Here is a 14,312-nt window from a genome sequence, read left to right on the forward strand (position 1 = left end):
CACCCTCAGTGACGGAACCTCAGGGATGAGGGCACACACAGACCTAGTGTGGTAACTTCACACACACACACACACACACACACACACACACAAAAGCACAATCCTTCCTCTTGATTTGGTGGGGAGAGCACTGGAAGGGCCTAGAGGCAGCGCGAGGATGTGCAGCAGCTCACCCGGGTCCCTCCCTCTATCTGCTTCCCCAGGGGCCTGATGGAGGAGTTGGTGGGGCTGCATGAGGGCTCCTCAGGGGACCCTGTGACTCTGCAGGAGCTGTGGGGCCCGTGTCCCCGCATCCGCCGAGGCGTCCGAGGTGAGAGCCAGGTCCTCTTCCCTTCCCCTTGGAGGACCACTCAGGACATCACTCCTGCCCAGCTCCCACCCCACCTCCCTGCCCAGGAGCCACCCTCCTCCTGGCATTTGTCTAGGGCCTCACTGCCCAAAGTCTCCTGGGAGGCAGGGAGAGAAGGGGTCTGTCTGTCCCACTGTCTGTGGGTCAGATGGGTCAGGCATCTGCCCTCTGCCTTTCGGGAGATATAGCCCAAGGCCTGGTCACTGTGCCCATCCTCCACCCAGGCCTCTCCCTCACCTACCTGTGCCAGTGAGGGGACGTGGGGGGCTGCTGGGACAGCTGGCGCCACAGCAAGCGGCTGGGGCAATCTGCACTTGGCACCTTTCCTTGGAACCCCATGTGCCTTGTTCACTTTGAAACCTGACTGTCCCCTCAGCTACAGGGCAGAGCAAGTAGGGACTCCAGAAGGAGGCTAAGTGCAGCCCCAGGGGCTGGTGCCCACAGCCAGTGAGGGCCAGCTTCCAGGCTGGGGTGGTAGCCAGCTGGCCAGGGGCATTTCTGTGGACCCAGAGGATACCTGTGCCACAGGCCCTGGGACACGCAGGAGTCTGCTAGACCCTGGTGCTCTCTCAGTTATGGACTCTGCGGGGATACAGGTGAAAGCTGTAGCTGCCAGCCTCCTCCACACTCCCTGTCCCCCAGGAACCTCCAAGTACAGGCAGGGATGCAGAGGGTGGACAGGTCAAAGGCCTTCCAGCAGGAGCAGCAGGTCTGGCACGCACTGTGCCGCCACTGTCACCCACCGCAAATTCTGCCCAGTCCCCAGTGTGAGGCAGGGTCCTTCAGGACTACCCCAGACTCTACTACCAGGGTCCTCCTTGCCTGGAGCCAAGCAGACCTCCAGGAAAGGGACTGTCTGTGCCCCTGCCCCAACATAAGCCGGGACTCCGATGCCCTGCCCCAGGTGGCCTGGAGTGGCTAAAGCAGAAGCTGTTCCGCCTGGGCGAGGACTGGTACTTCCTGATGACCCTCGGGGTGCTCATGGCCCTGGTCAGCTATGCCATGAACTTTGCCATCGGGCGTGTGGTCCGAGGTAACTCTTCCCTGGCAGGTGCTGCTCTGGGCCAAGGGATTCTAAGCACGCTCTGGGGATACCAGATGGGCCGCCAGGTGCAGTGGTGCAGGGAGAGATCTGGGTGCGGGGAGGGCTCTGGCTCCACTCCTGACTTGCTCTGTGATCCTGGGCAGGCTCCTGCCCCTCTCTGGGCCTCAGTCATCTCATTTGAACAAGGGAGAGAGGCCTGAATGTTTCCAAGAGCCCTTCATCCTCTGACCTCTCTGCCTCCTCTTCCAGCCACCCCGTTCCTTCTCCTTCCCTCCTCCATGCCTGGGGCAGGAATGGGGACACGTGCCTAGATCACCAAACTTAGAGTCTTCCCCCGCTCCCTCAAGAGCCTGCCTCCACCCTGAGGCCTCTCTGAAAGAGGGGGTGTGAGGCAGGAAGGGTCTAAGGCACTTTCTCTGGAGACCCTCAGCTGCCAGAAGCAGGACCTACTATGGTGTTTGGTGCTTCACACCTGTGTCATTTAGTTCTCAGTGGCCCTCTTTAGTCTTCAATGAGCCTGTGAGGGAGAGCCCATCACTAGCCCACTTGACAGATGGGGAAACTGAGGCTCAGAGAGGCTGAGTGACTTGCCCAAGGTCACTCAGCTAGACAATGGTAAACCTGGGATATGGACCCAGGGTCATACTCCTGCCTCTTCTTGGGGTTCTTCGCCTCACCGGGTGGCCTAGTCCTACCCTCTTCATGACTCCATTGACTGGTCAGTAAGTGGGCACCACAGTGTCTGGCCCCGAGGGCTGCAGAGGCTGTGGGTGCCTCCCTGATATCTGGCTGTCCCCAGCGCACCAGTGGCTGTACCGGGAGATTGGGGACAGCCACCTGCTCCGGTATCTCTCCTGGACTGTGTACCCTGTGGCCCTCATCTCTTTCTCCTCGGGCTTCTCCCAAAGCATCACGCCCTCCTCTGGAGGTGAGTCCACGGTCGCCACACCAGTCCCCACTGGCCAAAACCTTCTCAGATTCCAGGGGGCTTCTGATGGGGGGAATCGGGAAGCGGCAGCCTCATTTGACAGACGAAAGCCCAGAAGAGTTATGTGGCTTGCCTGAAGGCACACAGCAAGAAGGCCAGATCTTGATTCTTAGGTCACTGCTGGCCCTACTGGCTTTCCAAGGGCTTCTTGGAAGGAGATTCCACTGTGGGGCCTGTGCTGGTGCCAGGAAGGGGCCCGTGGAGGAGGCACAGCTCCCCCAGGCACTCAGCCCTGCTTCCAGCTCCAGGCCAGCAGAGGGGAACTCCAGACTCACTCAGTGGTGGCCTGAGGTTCTGTTCGGGGCTCCCCCATCCTGACACGGCCGTCTGCCAGGCCCAGTGGGAGGAACATGGACAACTCGCATTCTCTCTCTGACTTTAGCATCCAAATCTGCAAAATGAGTTTATGCATCCTAACCTCTGAGGGTTCTGTGTGATCAAAATAGGGCCAGGTGCAGTAACAGTCTATAATCCCAGCACTTCGGGAGGTGGGTGGATCACTTGATCCCAGGTGTTTAAGACCAAGTTGGACAACATGGTGAAACCCCATCTCTAAAAAAAAATGAAAAAAAGAAAAAACACAACCACAACAAAAAGTTAGCCAGGTGTGGTGGTGCCTGCCTCTAGTCCCAGCTACTTGGGAGGCTAAGGTGGGAGGATCACTTTTTAGCCTGAGGAAGTCAGAGCTATAATGAGCCAACGTCAAACCACTGCATTCCAGCCTGGACAATAGAGTGATACCCTGTCTCCAAGGGAAAAAAAAAAAACCTAACGTGAAAACACCGTGTGGGTAGAGTGTTGAGAGTTTTTTGTTTGTTTGTTTGTTTGTTTGTTTGTTTTTGAGATGGAGTTTTGCTCTTGTTGCCCAGGCTGGAGTGCAATGGCACGATCTCGACTCACTGCAACCTCCGCCTCCCAAGTTCAAGTGATTGTCCTGCCTCAGCCTCCCGAGTAGCTGGGATTACAGGCACCTGCCACCATGCCTGGCTAATTTTTTGTATCTTTAGTAGAGATGGGGTTTCACCACGTTGGCAAGGCTGGTCTCAAACTCCTGACCTCATGATCTGCCCACCTTAGCCTCCCAAAGTGCTGGGATTACAGGTGTGAGCCACTGCGCCCGGCTGAGAGTTTTAATCTAGAGATGGTCCCCTTCTTGTTCCTGTCCTCTCTGGCTAAGGTTCTGGAATCCCGGAGCTGAAGACCATGTTGGCGGGTGTGATCTTGGAGGACTACCTGGATATCAAGAACTTTGGGGCCAAGGTGGTGGGCCTCTCCTGCACACTGGCCACGGGCAGCACCCTCTTCCTGGGCAAAGTGGTATGGGCAGGGGTGAGGGCACCCCAGCCACCCCACCCACCCAACCCTGCCCCAGCCTGTCCCCCATCACCCTACCAAAGCTGGATCAGAGCAGACTCAGGCCAGTGCCTGCCTTCAGGGAGCTTAGTCTTAGGGGAAGAGCCAGGACAGGTCCCCAGAGTGTGACAAAAGCCATCTGAGGACAGCCCTGGGGGTTGGAGAGAGGGAGGAGGGGGTGTGGTGGGGAAGCCGTGCTGCCTCTGGGTGAGGCTGTCTGTGCTGCCCTCACCTGGGCCCTGGGCCCACCCTTCCCTCTGCAGGGCCCTTTCGTGCACCTGTCTGTGATGATGGCTGCCTACCTGGGCCGTGTGCGCACCACGACCGTCGGGGAGCCTGAGGTTAGGGACTCGGGGCTTCCTTGGAGGAATGGGAGTGGGGAGGGAGGGGGCTGACGCTGAGCCCCGGACTCGGATCCCCCAGAACAAGAGCAAGCAAAACGAAATGTTGGTGGCGGCGGCGGCAGTGGGCGTGGCCACAGTCTTTGGAGCTCCCTTCAGCGGTGAGACCCCCTCATGCCCCTCCCCCTGGGTCCCTCAAGCTCCTCCCCTCACTCCCTGGGTTCCCTCGGCCCCGCTGAGAGCCTGGAGGAGGGGGTGGGTCTCATTCTAGTTCTTACTTCGGCCCGGCCTTGGGTATAGCCATCCCGGGAGGCGGCGGGGGAGGGGGCGGGTGGTGGGGGGCGTGGTTGGGTGATGCTGAGAGGCTTCAGGGTAACATTACATAGACTTGGGTTTGAAATCCACTGGCCCCTTGGCCTCTCTGAGCCCAGCTTCTTCCTCAGTAAAATGGGGATCAAACTGTTCTCACCCGATAGTGAGAGGGTGCACATCTGCATTCCAGGCTGGACGGATCTCTGGGCAGCGGGCTCCTCCCCACCCAGGGCCCATGCCCTCCCCTCCCCTCCTGTCTGTCCCTGTCTGGGCTGTAGGAGAGCAGGACAGATGGGTCAGGGAGGAGGTGACATGGGGAGAGGGCCCTACAGCCACAGGTGGGTGGGGGTGGGGGGCCCACCTGAGATCAGCGTCGCCCCCAGGCGTCCTGTTCAGCATCGAGGTCATGTCTTCCCACTTCTCTGTCTGGGATTACTGGAGGGGCTTCTTTGCGGCCACCTGCGGGGCCTTCATGTTCCGGCTCCTGGCGGTCTTCAATAGCGAGCAGGGTGAGCCCCCTGGGCTGCCTGACCCTGGCCCTACCTGGGTGCCGGGGTGAGGAGCCCTCCCTTCCCCCCCTGTGTATACCCCTTGCTCTCCTCTTCCCTCTCTCTCCCTCTTTTTCCTCTTCCCTGTTCCCACCTCTCTGGGAGGATGGAAGGGGCTGACCTGTGCTGAGCATGAAGGGCAGGAGCCCTGAGGGTAGAAGGGATGAGGCTGGGCAGGGAGGCAGGAGCCTGGTTGTGGGGGCCTGGAATGCCAGGACACACATTCCGGGTCAGGACCTGGCACCTTGGCTGTTAGTCTGGGACTTGTGTTTGGGTGGGGTGGGAGCGCCATCTCGGCTCCCCACTGCTCTCCTTCCCCAGAGACCATCACCTCCCTCTACAAGACCAGTTTCCGGGTGGACGTTCCCTTCGACCTGCCAGAGATCTTCTTTTTTGTGGCACTGGGGTGAGTGGGTGCCTTGGGCCCCTGAGAGTCCAGTATGGCATTTCCCCAGGCCTGGACTGTGGCCCCTGGCACTGGGCTCAGGCTCTGGTCTTACCTCCCTCCATCCCCCAAGTGGCATCTGTGGCGTCCTGAGCTGTGCTTACCTCTTCTGTCAGCGAACCTTCCTCAGCTTCATCAAGACCAATCGGTTCAGCTCCAAACTGCTGGCCACCAGGTAGGCTCCGGGCCTAGGGGCTGGGGACATCTCAGCGAGCCCCTTGTGGGCTCCAAACCTTATGTAGAAAGCCCCACCCCCATCCTCCAACTGAGCCCCTAAATCCTTCCCTAGCCCATGGAGCACCTAACACCCCTCTCCAAGTCCCCACAGTCACTGTCCCCCCTTCCTTACTGGGCTACAAACCCCCCATTGAACTCCCATCCCTCCTTCAGTCTACACTCTCTCAACAAACCCCCATCCCCTCACTGAGCCTCAAACCCTTGCCCCTTCAAATCTTGTGTGGCCCCTGGCGTTGGCCTTAGCATTGGCCAGCCCTCCTGCCCCGAGATGCACATGGCCTGCCCCGGCGCGGCCCGCTCTCTCCTCCCTCCCAGCCTGCCTCTGCCCCAATTCTCCTCTTAATCTCCTGTGTGATTCCTCTGCCCTCAGTCATACCCAGTAGTGAGGGGCTCACCTCACGGGCTCCACCCCCTGGAGGGGGCCATGTTCCCTGCTCCTGCCCTTCCTCCTCCCCAGTCCTTGCTCTGCTGCTGCCTGGGCCAGGCCCTGCTTCCTTCTCCTCGGGATGTGGGAAAGGGAGGGCCAGCCCTAGACCTTACCCACCCCCCACAGCAAGCCTGTGTACTCGGCCCTGGCCACGTTGGTTCTCGCCTCCATCACCTACCCGCCCGGTGTGGGCCGCTTCCTAGCTTCTCGGGTAAGGGGCCCTGAGTGGGGGTGGCAGGAGTGGGAACACCCATTTGTTTTCCCCTTTACTTGTGTCTCACGTAATCCCCTCGGCACCCCACAAGGGCAACACCTGGGCATCATTCTACAGATAAGGAGACCATAGCTCCGGGAGGTCAGAGCCCTGCCCAAGGCCCCCTGCTGGGACGTGGCAGAGGAGGATTCCAGGCAGGATCAGGCGGTGCGGGGGCGGCTGGGGTCTGCCACTCAGGGCCCCTCAAGTCCAGTTCCCACCTGCCCCACCACAGCTGTCCATGAAGCAGCATCTGGACTCGCTGTTTGACAACCATTCCTGGGTGCTGATGACTTGGAACTCCAGCCCACCCTGGCCCGAGGAGCTCGACCCCCAGCACCTGTGGTGGGAATGGTACCACCCGCGGTTCACCATCTTTGGGACCCTTGCCTTCTTCCTAGTTATGAAGGTGGGCCCCCTGGTCCCCAGATGAGCACAGAGCCAGGACCAGCTCTGGTGGGTCAGGGGGTGCCTCCCTGCACCTGGTGGCATGGAGCCCAGGCCTTCCACCCACACTTCCTGATGTGTTCCCTGCCCACTGCATGGTCCTGGGCAAGTGACTTCAGCTCTCTGGGCCTCACTCTTCCCATCTTTAAAATGGGGTGGTTACTGGGAAGGCTGAGGAGGAACAAAGGAATGTACCTGGCACAGTGCCAGGCACACAGTGGGCATTTCTCAGGGTGAGGACCCTCCCCTAATGCCAGACTCTGGCAGTGGGCGCATGGCCGGGCACCCTCTTTCTCTCTAGGACACTCCCCTGTCCCCTGTCCTGTCTTCTCTTGTCCATGCTTTGCTCAGGGGCCTCTAACCTCTGCCCCGGGCTCCCCACTCCCACAGTTCTGGATGCTGATTCTGGCCACCACCATCCCCATCCCTGCCGGGTACTTCATGCCCATCTTCATCCTTGGTGAGTCTGGGGTCCTGAGGTTCTGAGAGTTTTGGGGTTCTTGGGGGCAGGGCCATGCATCCTGGTTCACCTTCTTCTCGGGTGGTACTGAGGATGGTCCTCAGGGATGGAGGGCTGTGGGGCTGGGTCAGCCTGGCTTCCCCTCACCCTAAGTCTGGCCAGGAGCTGCCATCGGGCGCCTCTTGGGAGAGGCTCTTGCTGTCGCCTTCCCTGAGGGCATCGTGGCTGGAGGGGTTACCAATCCCATCATGCCCGGGGGCTATGCCCTGGCAGGTGAGTGGGTCAGGGCCCTGCTGGGTGGGCGATGTCGTAGGGCTGGGCTGGACCTGGAGAATTGGCCGGTGGCTCTACAGGGCACTGAGTCCTCCAATGAACCCCCCACCCATCATGGGGGTCTGTCCCACCTGAGCCCCACCATTCCCGGGGGCCCATCACTCCCTCATGGCTCCCGTCCTGTCCCCAGCCCCATGGCCTCCCTTATCCCTCTCTTCTCACAAGCCCAGGCCTTGTGGCGCTTCCCACAGTGCCCAGGCTATGGCCTCTTACAATTCCCACCTTAGGCCCTGGCTGCAGCCAGGCTAGTTATGCCCTCACATGAGGCTGGCCCCTGGCCCCTGGCCCCTGGCTCCTGGCCTGAGCCGAACTGTGTGGCTCTGCCCCTGCAGGGGCTGCGGCCTTCTCAGGGGCTGTGACCCACACCATCTCCACGGCGCTGCTGGCCTTTGAGCTGACCGGCCAGATAGTGCATGCACTGCCTGTGCTGATGGCGGTGCTGGCAGCCAATGCCATTGCACAGAGCTGCCAGCCCTCCTTCTACGATGGCACCATCATTGTCAAGAAGCTGCCATACCTGCCACGGATTCTGGGCCGCAACATCGGGTGAGTGGCGCACACCTCAGGCTGGCTGAAGGGGGTCACAGTGTTTGGGCTTGGCTGGGGGTGGAGGGCACCTCCAAAAAGAAATGCCACCGCAGCTGACCTTGGACATGGGGGCTGGGAGGGGCTGACACACAGCCGTACTCTGGTCTCCATTCTCCCCAGTGCCCTGGGTGACCTTGGGCAAGTAGTTGGCCTTGAGGCCTCAGTGTCTGTCTAGGGGCCAGCAGGGCTCCACAGCAGGAGGATGAGTATTGCCCCGTGTACAGGTTGAGGAAACCGGGGCTCAGAGAGGTGCCGTGTCTTGCTCCAGGTGACATGGAGAGTCAGCACCAGATTCGAGAGGTCTCCTCCCCTCCCCCCACTTCTGCTGTCCTTGCTGGGACTTTGGGAGTAGGAGGTGGAATGAGAATGGAAATGGGCTTTGAGGTCTTCACTCAACCAGATAGGACCAGAGCAGCTTCTGGCCCCAGAGAAGCAGACCAAAGAGGCTCTGAGAGTCCCTGAGCTGGAGGCCCCGCTCTAAACACAAGCAAGCTGCTGCCTTGCTCTGAACCTGTTTGCCCATCTGGAAAACGGGGCTGTTTATACCAGTGGTTTTCAAACTTCCAAGTTTTTCCTCGGGGGTGACATACCCTTTTATAATCAAATGGAGCTATGCAGGGAAGGCTGCTGGGTCTGTGCTCCAATCTCGTTACCCGTTAATGTGATGGCCAGTCACTGAGCACCTGGCAGATACTGGTTTTCCGTCATCTCACACTCAGCTCTGTCCAAGCTGGGACAAGACCCAAGTGGAGCTGGTCTGGGGCACATGGGGGTCCAGGGGGCTGGAGATTTGGAACGGGGCCATCAGTAATGTGGTCCCCAGGTTTCCTCCCACCGTGGGTTCTAGGAATCCCTCATTCCACGAACCTCTCTGGCCCTGCCCACACTCCAGAGCCGTGGGTCCCCAGTTCTAGCAAAGCTACCCCCAGATCCTCTTGCCGGCCTGGGTCTCACATCCCCGACTCTGGGACCTGATGGGAGCCCCTCTGCCTGCAGCTCCCACCGCGTGAGGGTGGAGCACTTCATGAACCGCAGCATCACCACACTGGCCAAGGACATGCCACTGGAGGAGGTGGTCAAGGTCGTGACCTCTACAGACGTGGCTGAGTATCCCCTGGTGGAGAGCACAGGTGCCAGCCGGAAGGGAGGAGGAAGTCGGGGGTGCGGGATGCCCTCTGCCTCCTTCGTGGACCTGTCAGGCAGACAGGATCTGCATCCAGGCTCTGTAACTTAGCAACCAACCGTGTGACCTTGGGCAAGTCACTTCACGTGAGCCTGAGTTTCTTCATCAGTAAAATGGAAATCATGGCCACCCTCCCTTGGGATGGTTGACGTGTCTAAAGAGAGTCAGCCGAGTGCTTGTAAGGCATCCCCTGGGCAGCTGCTGGGGTAGGAGCATGGCGACACCTCCAGGGTCTTCTGGAAGCTTGGCCTCAGGCCTGTTTCTTCATAATGTGCCTTCCTACCTCTCCCTCTCCACTTGCCAGAGTCCCAGATCCTGGTGGGCGTCGTGCAGAGGGCCCAGCTGGTGCAGGCCCTCCAGGCTGAGCCAACTTCCTGGGCTCCAGGACACCAGGTAGGTACTCCTGAGGGGCGTGGGGATGGGACAGGGATCGGTCAGCAAGGATGGGAGGGGAGGGACCCGCTGATCTCCTGAGGGAGAGGTGGTCTGAGAGAGGCATCCTGGGGAGGCCGGCCCTGCACCCATAACCCTAGCCCAGAGGGAGTTTCCCGTGGTCACGTGGACACTGCAGGCTAGGGCCCCTGGGCTCCTCCTCATGCTCCACTTCTTGGCAGGGAGATGATAGAGAGAGAGGGTCTCCCACCAGGTCTATGATGCTTGTCCTCGTGAATAAGTGGGACGCTGTGTCACTCAAGCCCTAGTCTCCTACTTGGCTGAGCCACAGCTTATAAAGCCAGGACCCAAGTGTGGCTTCTTGGGGAGTCCACCGAGCCTTGGGCATCTTCCATGAGTCTTCTACGCCTGGGTGGCCCAAGTTGCCTGGTTGTGTATGTGTTGGGGTTCAGGGTCCCCCCGACTCCCTCTGGACTCTGTCCAGGGGCCCAAGGTCACATCTTCCCCAGCAGAGACCAGGCCAAGAAAGCCAGCAGTGTCTCCAGGACATCTTGGCTGGGGGCTGCCCCACGGAACCAGTGACCCTGACGCTATTCTCAGAGACCACCATGCACCAGGTAACAAATATTGGGGAGTGTGACGCACGAGGCCCCTGGGGCAGGGCAAGAGCTGATGAGGAGCTCAGGCTCCAGCCTCCCCTCCCAACCTGCCCTGCCCACCTCATGCTGCTTCCTGCCCCTCCTGGGCCTGTGTCTTCATCAGCTGTCCGGGCAGGGCAGCCCCTGCCCTGTCACCCCTCACTGCCAGGGTTGCAGGGATGATGCAGAGAGACAAGGGAAGTGGGGGGCTTGGCAAATGGAAGTCTCTGGGTGGAGAAAGACAGTGGAGTTGAACCAGGGCACACGTGCATTTCAATTTCAGGTCCACCACATTCTCCCTGTGTGATCTTGGACAAATTATGTAGCCAGTTGAGACAGAGCCTGGCACAGGGGCGGGGAAGGGGCAGAGGCCCACAGGGAACCTGGAGATGGCCCTGCCCCCTCTGTGCTGCTGGAGGGTGCTGGATATTGGGTCCTGTCCACCTGCGGCCTCACCCAGACCCTTGCATGGACTCTGGCATCTCCCAGTGGCCACACTGGACATTGCAGGCCTGGATCTCTTGCCTCCCACACACATCAGGCCCGGCCCCTCTTCCTGGCTCAGAGGCGTGGCAGAGTGGGCCAGAAGGTGGGCTGGGTGCCTTCTACCCTCCAGTGTTTCCTAACAATCCCTCATCCAGGCACACAACCTCTTTAAGCTGTTGAACCTTCAGTCCCTCTTCGTGACATCGCGGGGCAGAGCTGTGGGCTGCGTGTCCTGGGTGGAGGTACCAGGGTCCCAGGGGCAGAGCAAAGAAGGGGACCCATGCCTGAGAAGGCTGGGGAGGTGGGGGGGACACCGGCATGCTCCCATCCAAACCTGGGGGGATTCAGAGGATACTGATGAGTCCCTCTTCCTGGCCCAGATTGGCCACTGGGCCTGGCTCCCCTACCTTGTTTCCTGGCCAGTGGCCAGCCTGCCCCTCTCTGCCTCAGTGATCCCATCTGTGCAATGGGGTGGCACGGGCTCTGCTATTCACCCAGAAACCACCCTTAGAGGACTAAAAATGCTGGTGCTGCCCTCTCAACCTCCTCTACCTCCCCACTCCAGCCCCCTCCCCCTTTCTCTGTTCTAGATGAAGAAAGCAATTTCCAACCTGACAAACCCACCAGCCCCAAAGTGAGCCAGTCCAGCAAGATGAAACAGGGCACCCCAGCTGCCTGGTACTGAGGTTGGGCTGAGACCCTGCCTCTCTTCCCCCATCACCCCTTACCCCCACTCCAACCCAGCTCCATTCCTTGGCATAACAGACAACTCTAACCTAGCCGGGAAGAAGATGGCTCATCCTGGGTGTGACGATGGCCCCTGCCTTGAAAGACAAATCCCACCTTGGACAGAGCTGAGTGTGAGATGACGGAAAACCAGTGTCTGCCAGGTGCTCAGTGACTGGCCATCACATTAGTGAATAACGAGATTGGAGTACGCTGTCACCAAGGGCAGGCACAGATGCCCTCTGGGGTTGTCTGATTCCCAATGAGAAGCTCCTGAGAAAAATAAAGCTGGTTCCCAGAGCCGCTGTCCATCCCTCATCTCAGCTGCAAGGTTGCTGGCCTGGGACTGGAGCTCCTCACCTGTGCTGGCCCAGAGTGAGTTTCCCGTGGTCACGTGGACACTGCAGGCTCGGGCCCCTGGGCTCCTCCTCATGCTCCACTTCTTGGCAGGGAGATGGTAGGGAGAGAGGGTCTCCCACCAGGTCTGTGATGCTTGTCCTCATGAATAAGTGGGACGCTGTGTCACTCAAGCCCTAGTCTCCTGCTTGGCTGAGCCACAGCTCATAAAGCCAGGACTCAATTGTGGTTCCTTGGGGAGTCCACCGAGCCTTGGGCATCCTCCATGAGTCTTCTACGCCTGGGTGGCCCAGGTTGCCTGGTTGTGTATGTGTTGGCATTAAGGGTCCTCCCTGACTCCCTCTGGACTCTCCCCAGGGGCCCAAGGTCACATCTTCCCCAGCAGAGACCAGGCCAAGATCACCAGGGTGAACCCACCCCTTTAAATGTCCTCAGAGAACATTGAGTGAGATGGGAGGGAGCTGCAAGGAGCGAGAGTGGGCTCCCGGGGGTGAGGAGCAGGGGACACCGAGGAAGCAGGTTCAGAGAGGGAGGGACAGACAGACAAACACTCCAGAGAGACAGATGTCCTGGTGAGGACAGCCGGGGAGCAGGTGCCTAGCTACCAGAAGTGGCCACCTCACCTTTGCTCGGGGGCAGACACACAGAGAGAGTGGGGAGGGACTGAGCCCCAGGTACAGGCAGAGTTCCCAGACTCCCCTCTAAGTGGGTCTCAGTTCTCTCCATGGCTGTCCTCCTGGGGGCCTGGCTGTTGCTCCTCTGGGCCAGGCTGCCCTGGTGTCTCTGAGAGTCCTTGAGTTCCCTGAGGGCAGACACCCTGCAGGGGAAGGTGCCCACCTGAGTGAAGTAATGAAGGGGGAGGGGTTATAGCTGTCACTGCTGGGGCAGGTCCGCCGAGGCACAGAGAGGCCATGATGAGCGCTGGCCCCATCCCTGCCACACCTGCCCTGTGCCTACCTGAGGGGTCAAGAGATGCCCTGCCCTGGACCCCGGGATCCAGATATGCCTGGACTGCCCACCAGGCGAGGTCATGGTGTGAGCAGGTGCCTGACCAGCACAGCCCCCGCCTCAGTGATAGAACACCTCGTCGTCCTCCTCCCAGACGGAACCGCTGTCCACAGAGGGGAGGGAGCCCGGTAGGTGCGTCCCACCCTCGGGTCCTTGGTGCCCGGGCCGCCACCGCCGATGCTGCAGCTCTGGGCTGGGGGGCTGCGGGATGCCAGCGGTGCTGGGGGGCTCCTCCAGTGAGGGACAGCTCTCAGGGGAGAGGCTGGACGAGGAGAAGGCCTGAAGGCTGTCATCCTGTGAGGGGCCACTGGGAAGGCTGTCCTGAAGGTAGATGCTCTCCAGATCTGGAAAAGCAACAGGGTGACGGGGGAATGGAGTCCCGAATCCGGCTCTTCGCCCTCTCTGGGGGTGTGAGAAAGGGCAAGGGGCAGAAGACCTGCCTCTAAATCCAGCTTCTGGCTAGCATTGTGACCTTGGTCAAGTCACCAAAACCCTCTGAGCTCCAGGTTCCTCCTCGAGGCAGTCAACGGAGGAGTCAAGAGTGGGCTTGGTGCCAGCCTGTGCTCCCTGAGAACTGGCACAACCAGTGCTCCCCTGGGCCTCTGTCCCCTCCCCGTCCCTCTCCATCTGTCAGGGAGGATTAAGCGCAGGCTTCCCCCAGGGCCAAGGCTCCTTGAAGCCCTCTATAGTAACCTGGGCTTCTAGAAAGGCGGTTGCTTGTGTCTGGTGCTAAGTTTCAGATCCGGCTCTGACGCTTCTAACTGTGTCATTTGGAGTAAGTTTCTGAACCTCTGAGTGCCTCTGTTTCCTTATTTGTAAAATGGGGACAACAGGACCCCCTCCCTAGGGCTGCTGTGAGGATTCCGGGAGATGCCTCGTGCACAGCCCTCAGTGCGGTAAGCACTCGATTCCCGCCCCCACTGTGCTCATTCTCTCCTTCCTGCTCCTGGCACTGCCAGGCAATGGGCAGGGCAAGGATCACTGCCGCATTTTACAGATGAAGAAACTTAGGCTGAGAAAAGGAAGGAGCTTGGCCGAGGCCACACTGCATTTGGTGGTGGGCAGGCATCCAGCCTCAGCTCCGCTCTGCTCACCCCCGCCCCCGGACCTCCTGGGCTGTACCTTGGAGCTGGACGATGCCCTGGGGGCTGTTCTCGGGGTGCAGTTCCTCGTCGTCCAGCGAGGACCAAGCGCTCAGTGTGGCCTCTGTGATGGCAAACTGCTCGGCGACCCCTGGGAGGACAGCGAGATCTGGCTCAGTGGGAAATGGGTGAGGACAGCCTCAGTGCCCCATGGAGCTGCTCCAGAACAGGCCGGAGGGTGGCTGCCTCTCAGTGCTGCCCATCCACGCCCCAGTGGTCAAGAATGCTCACTTAATAGCCCCCCACCCTATGC

The 14,312-nt window shown here is 60.0% G+C and overlaps 2 protein-coding genes across 4 annotated transcripts; one reads left to right on the top strand and one right to left on the bottom strand.

Annotated features, from left to right (window-relative positions):
• The first annotated feature begins 205 nt into the window (after positions 1-205).
• Positions 206-11,852, top strand: LOC112617215 (chloride channel protein ClC-Ka). Of its 3 annotated transcripts, none has more exons than XM_025373967.1 (19): positions 206-310; positions 1,254-1,382; positions 2,194-2,322; positions 3,560-3,699; positions 3,999-4,076; positions 4,159-4,237; positions 4,772-4,897; positions 5,258-5,342; positions 5,455-5,556; positions 6,172-6,256; positions 6,534-6,707; positions 7,136-7,205; positions 7,368-7,478; positions 7,871-8,084; positions 9,123-9,256; positions 9,614-9,702; positions 10,236-10,319; positions 10,982-11,068; positions 11,417-11,852. In XM_025373967.1, the coding sequence occupies exons 1-19, from the start codon at positions 211-213 to the stop codon at positions 11,462-11,464; spliced, it is 2,064 nt and encodes a 687-aa protein (XP_025229752.1). In that variant the 5' UTR covers positions 206-210; the 3' UTR covers positions 11,465-11,852. The 3 variants fall into 3 exon arrangements, with proteins under 3 accessions (XP_025229752.1, XP_025229753.1, XP_025229754.1); XM_025373968.1 differs by having other exon boundaries at positions 207-310; positions 10,239-10,319; XM_025373969.1 differs by lacking the exon at positions 2,194-2,322 and having other exon boundaries at positions 207-310.
• A 458-nt stretch (positions 11,853-12,310) lies between these two features.
• On the bottom strand, positions 12,311-14,172 carry LOC112617213 (protein FAM131C-like; the record flags this gene model as incomplete). The annotated part of the gene is made up of 2 exons (XM_025373966.1): positions 12,311-13,261; positions 14,040-14,172. Coding segments are annotated over 2 exons (417 nt in total), but the record flags the coding sequence as incomplete, so codon positions are not given.
• Between the last annotated feature and the right edge of the window lie 140 nt (positions 14,173-14,312).

The sequence above is a fragment of the Theropithecus gelada genome, unplaced genomic scaffold, assembly GCF_003255815.1.
Source record: "Theropithecus gelada isolate Dixy unplaced genomic scaffold, Tgel_1.0 HiC_scaffold_159, whole genome shotgun sequence".
Classification (NCBI taxonomy): Eukaryota; Metazoa; Chordata; class Mammalia; order Primates; family Cercopithecidae; genus Theropithecus; species Theropithecus gelada.

Coding starts and splice junctions, on each gene's coding strand:
- LOC112617215 (XM_025373967.1), top strand. CDS start 211: ATGGAGGAGTTGGTGGGGCTGCATGAGGGCTCCTCAGGGGACCCTGTG. Junction 4,077..4,158: donor CGACCGTCGGGGAGCCTGAG/GTTAGGGACTCG, acceptor CGGATCCCCCAG/AACAAGAGCAAGCAAAACGA. Junction 5,557..6,171: donor TCCAAACTGCTGGCCACCAG/GTAGGCTCCGGG, acceptor CACCCCCCACAG/CAAGCCTGTGTACTCGGCCC.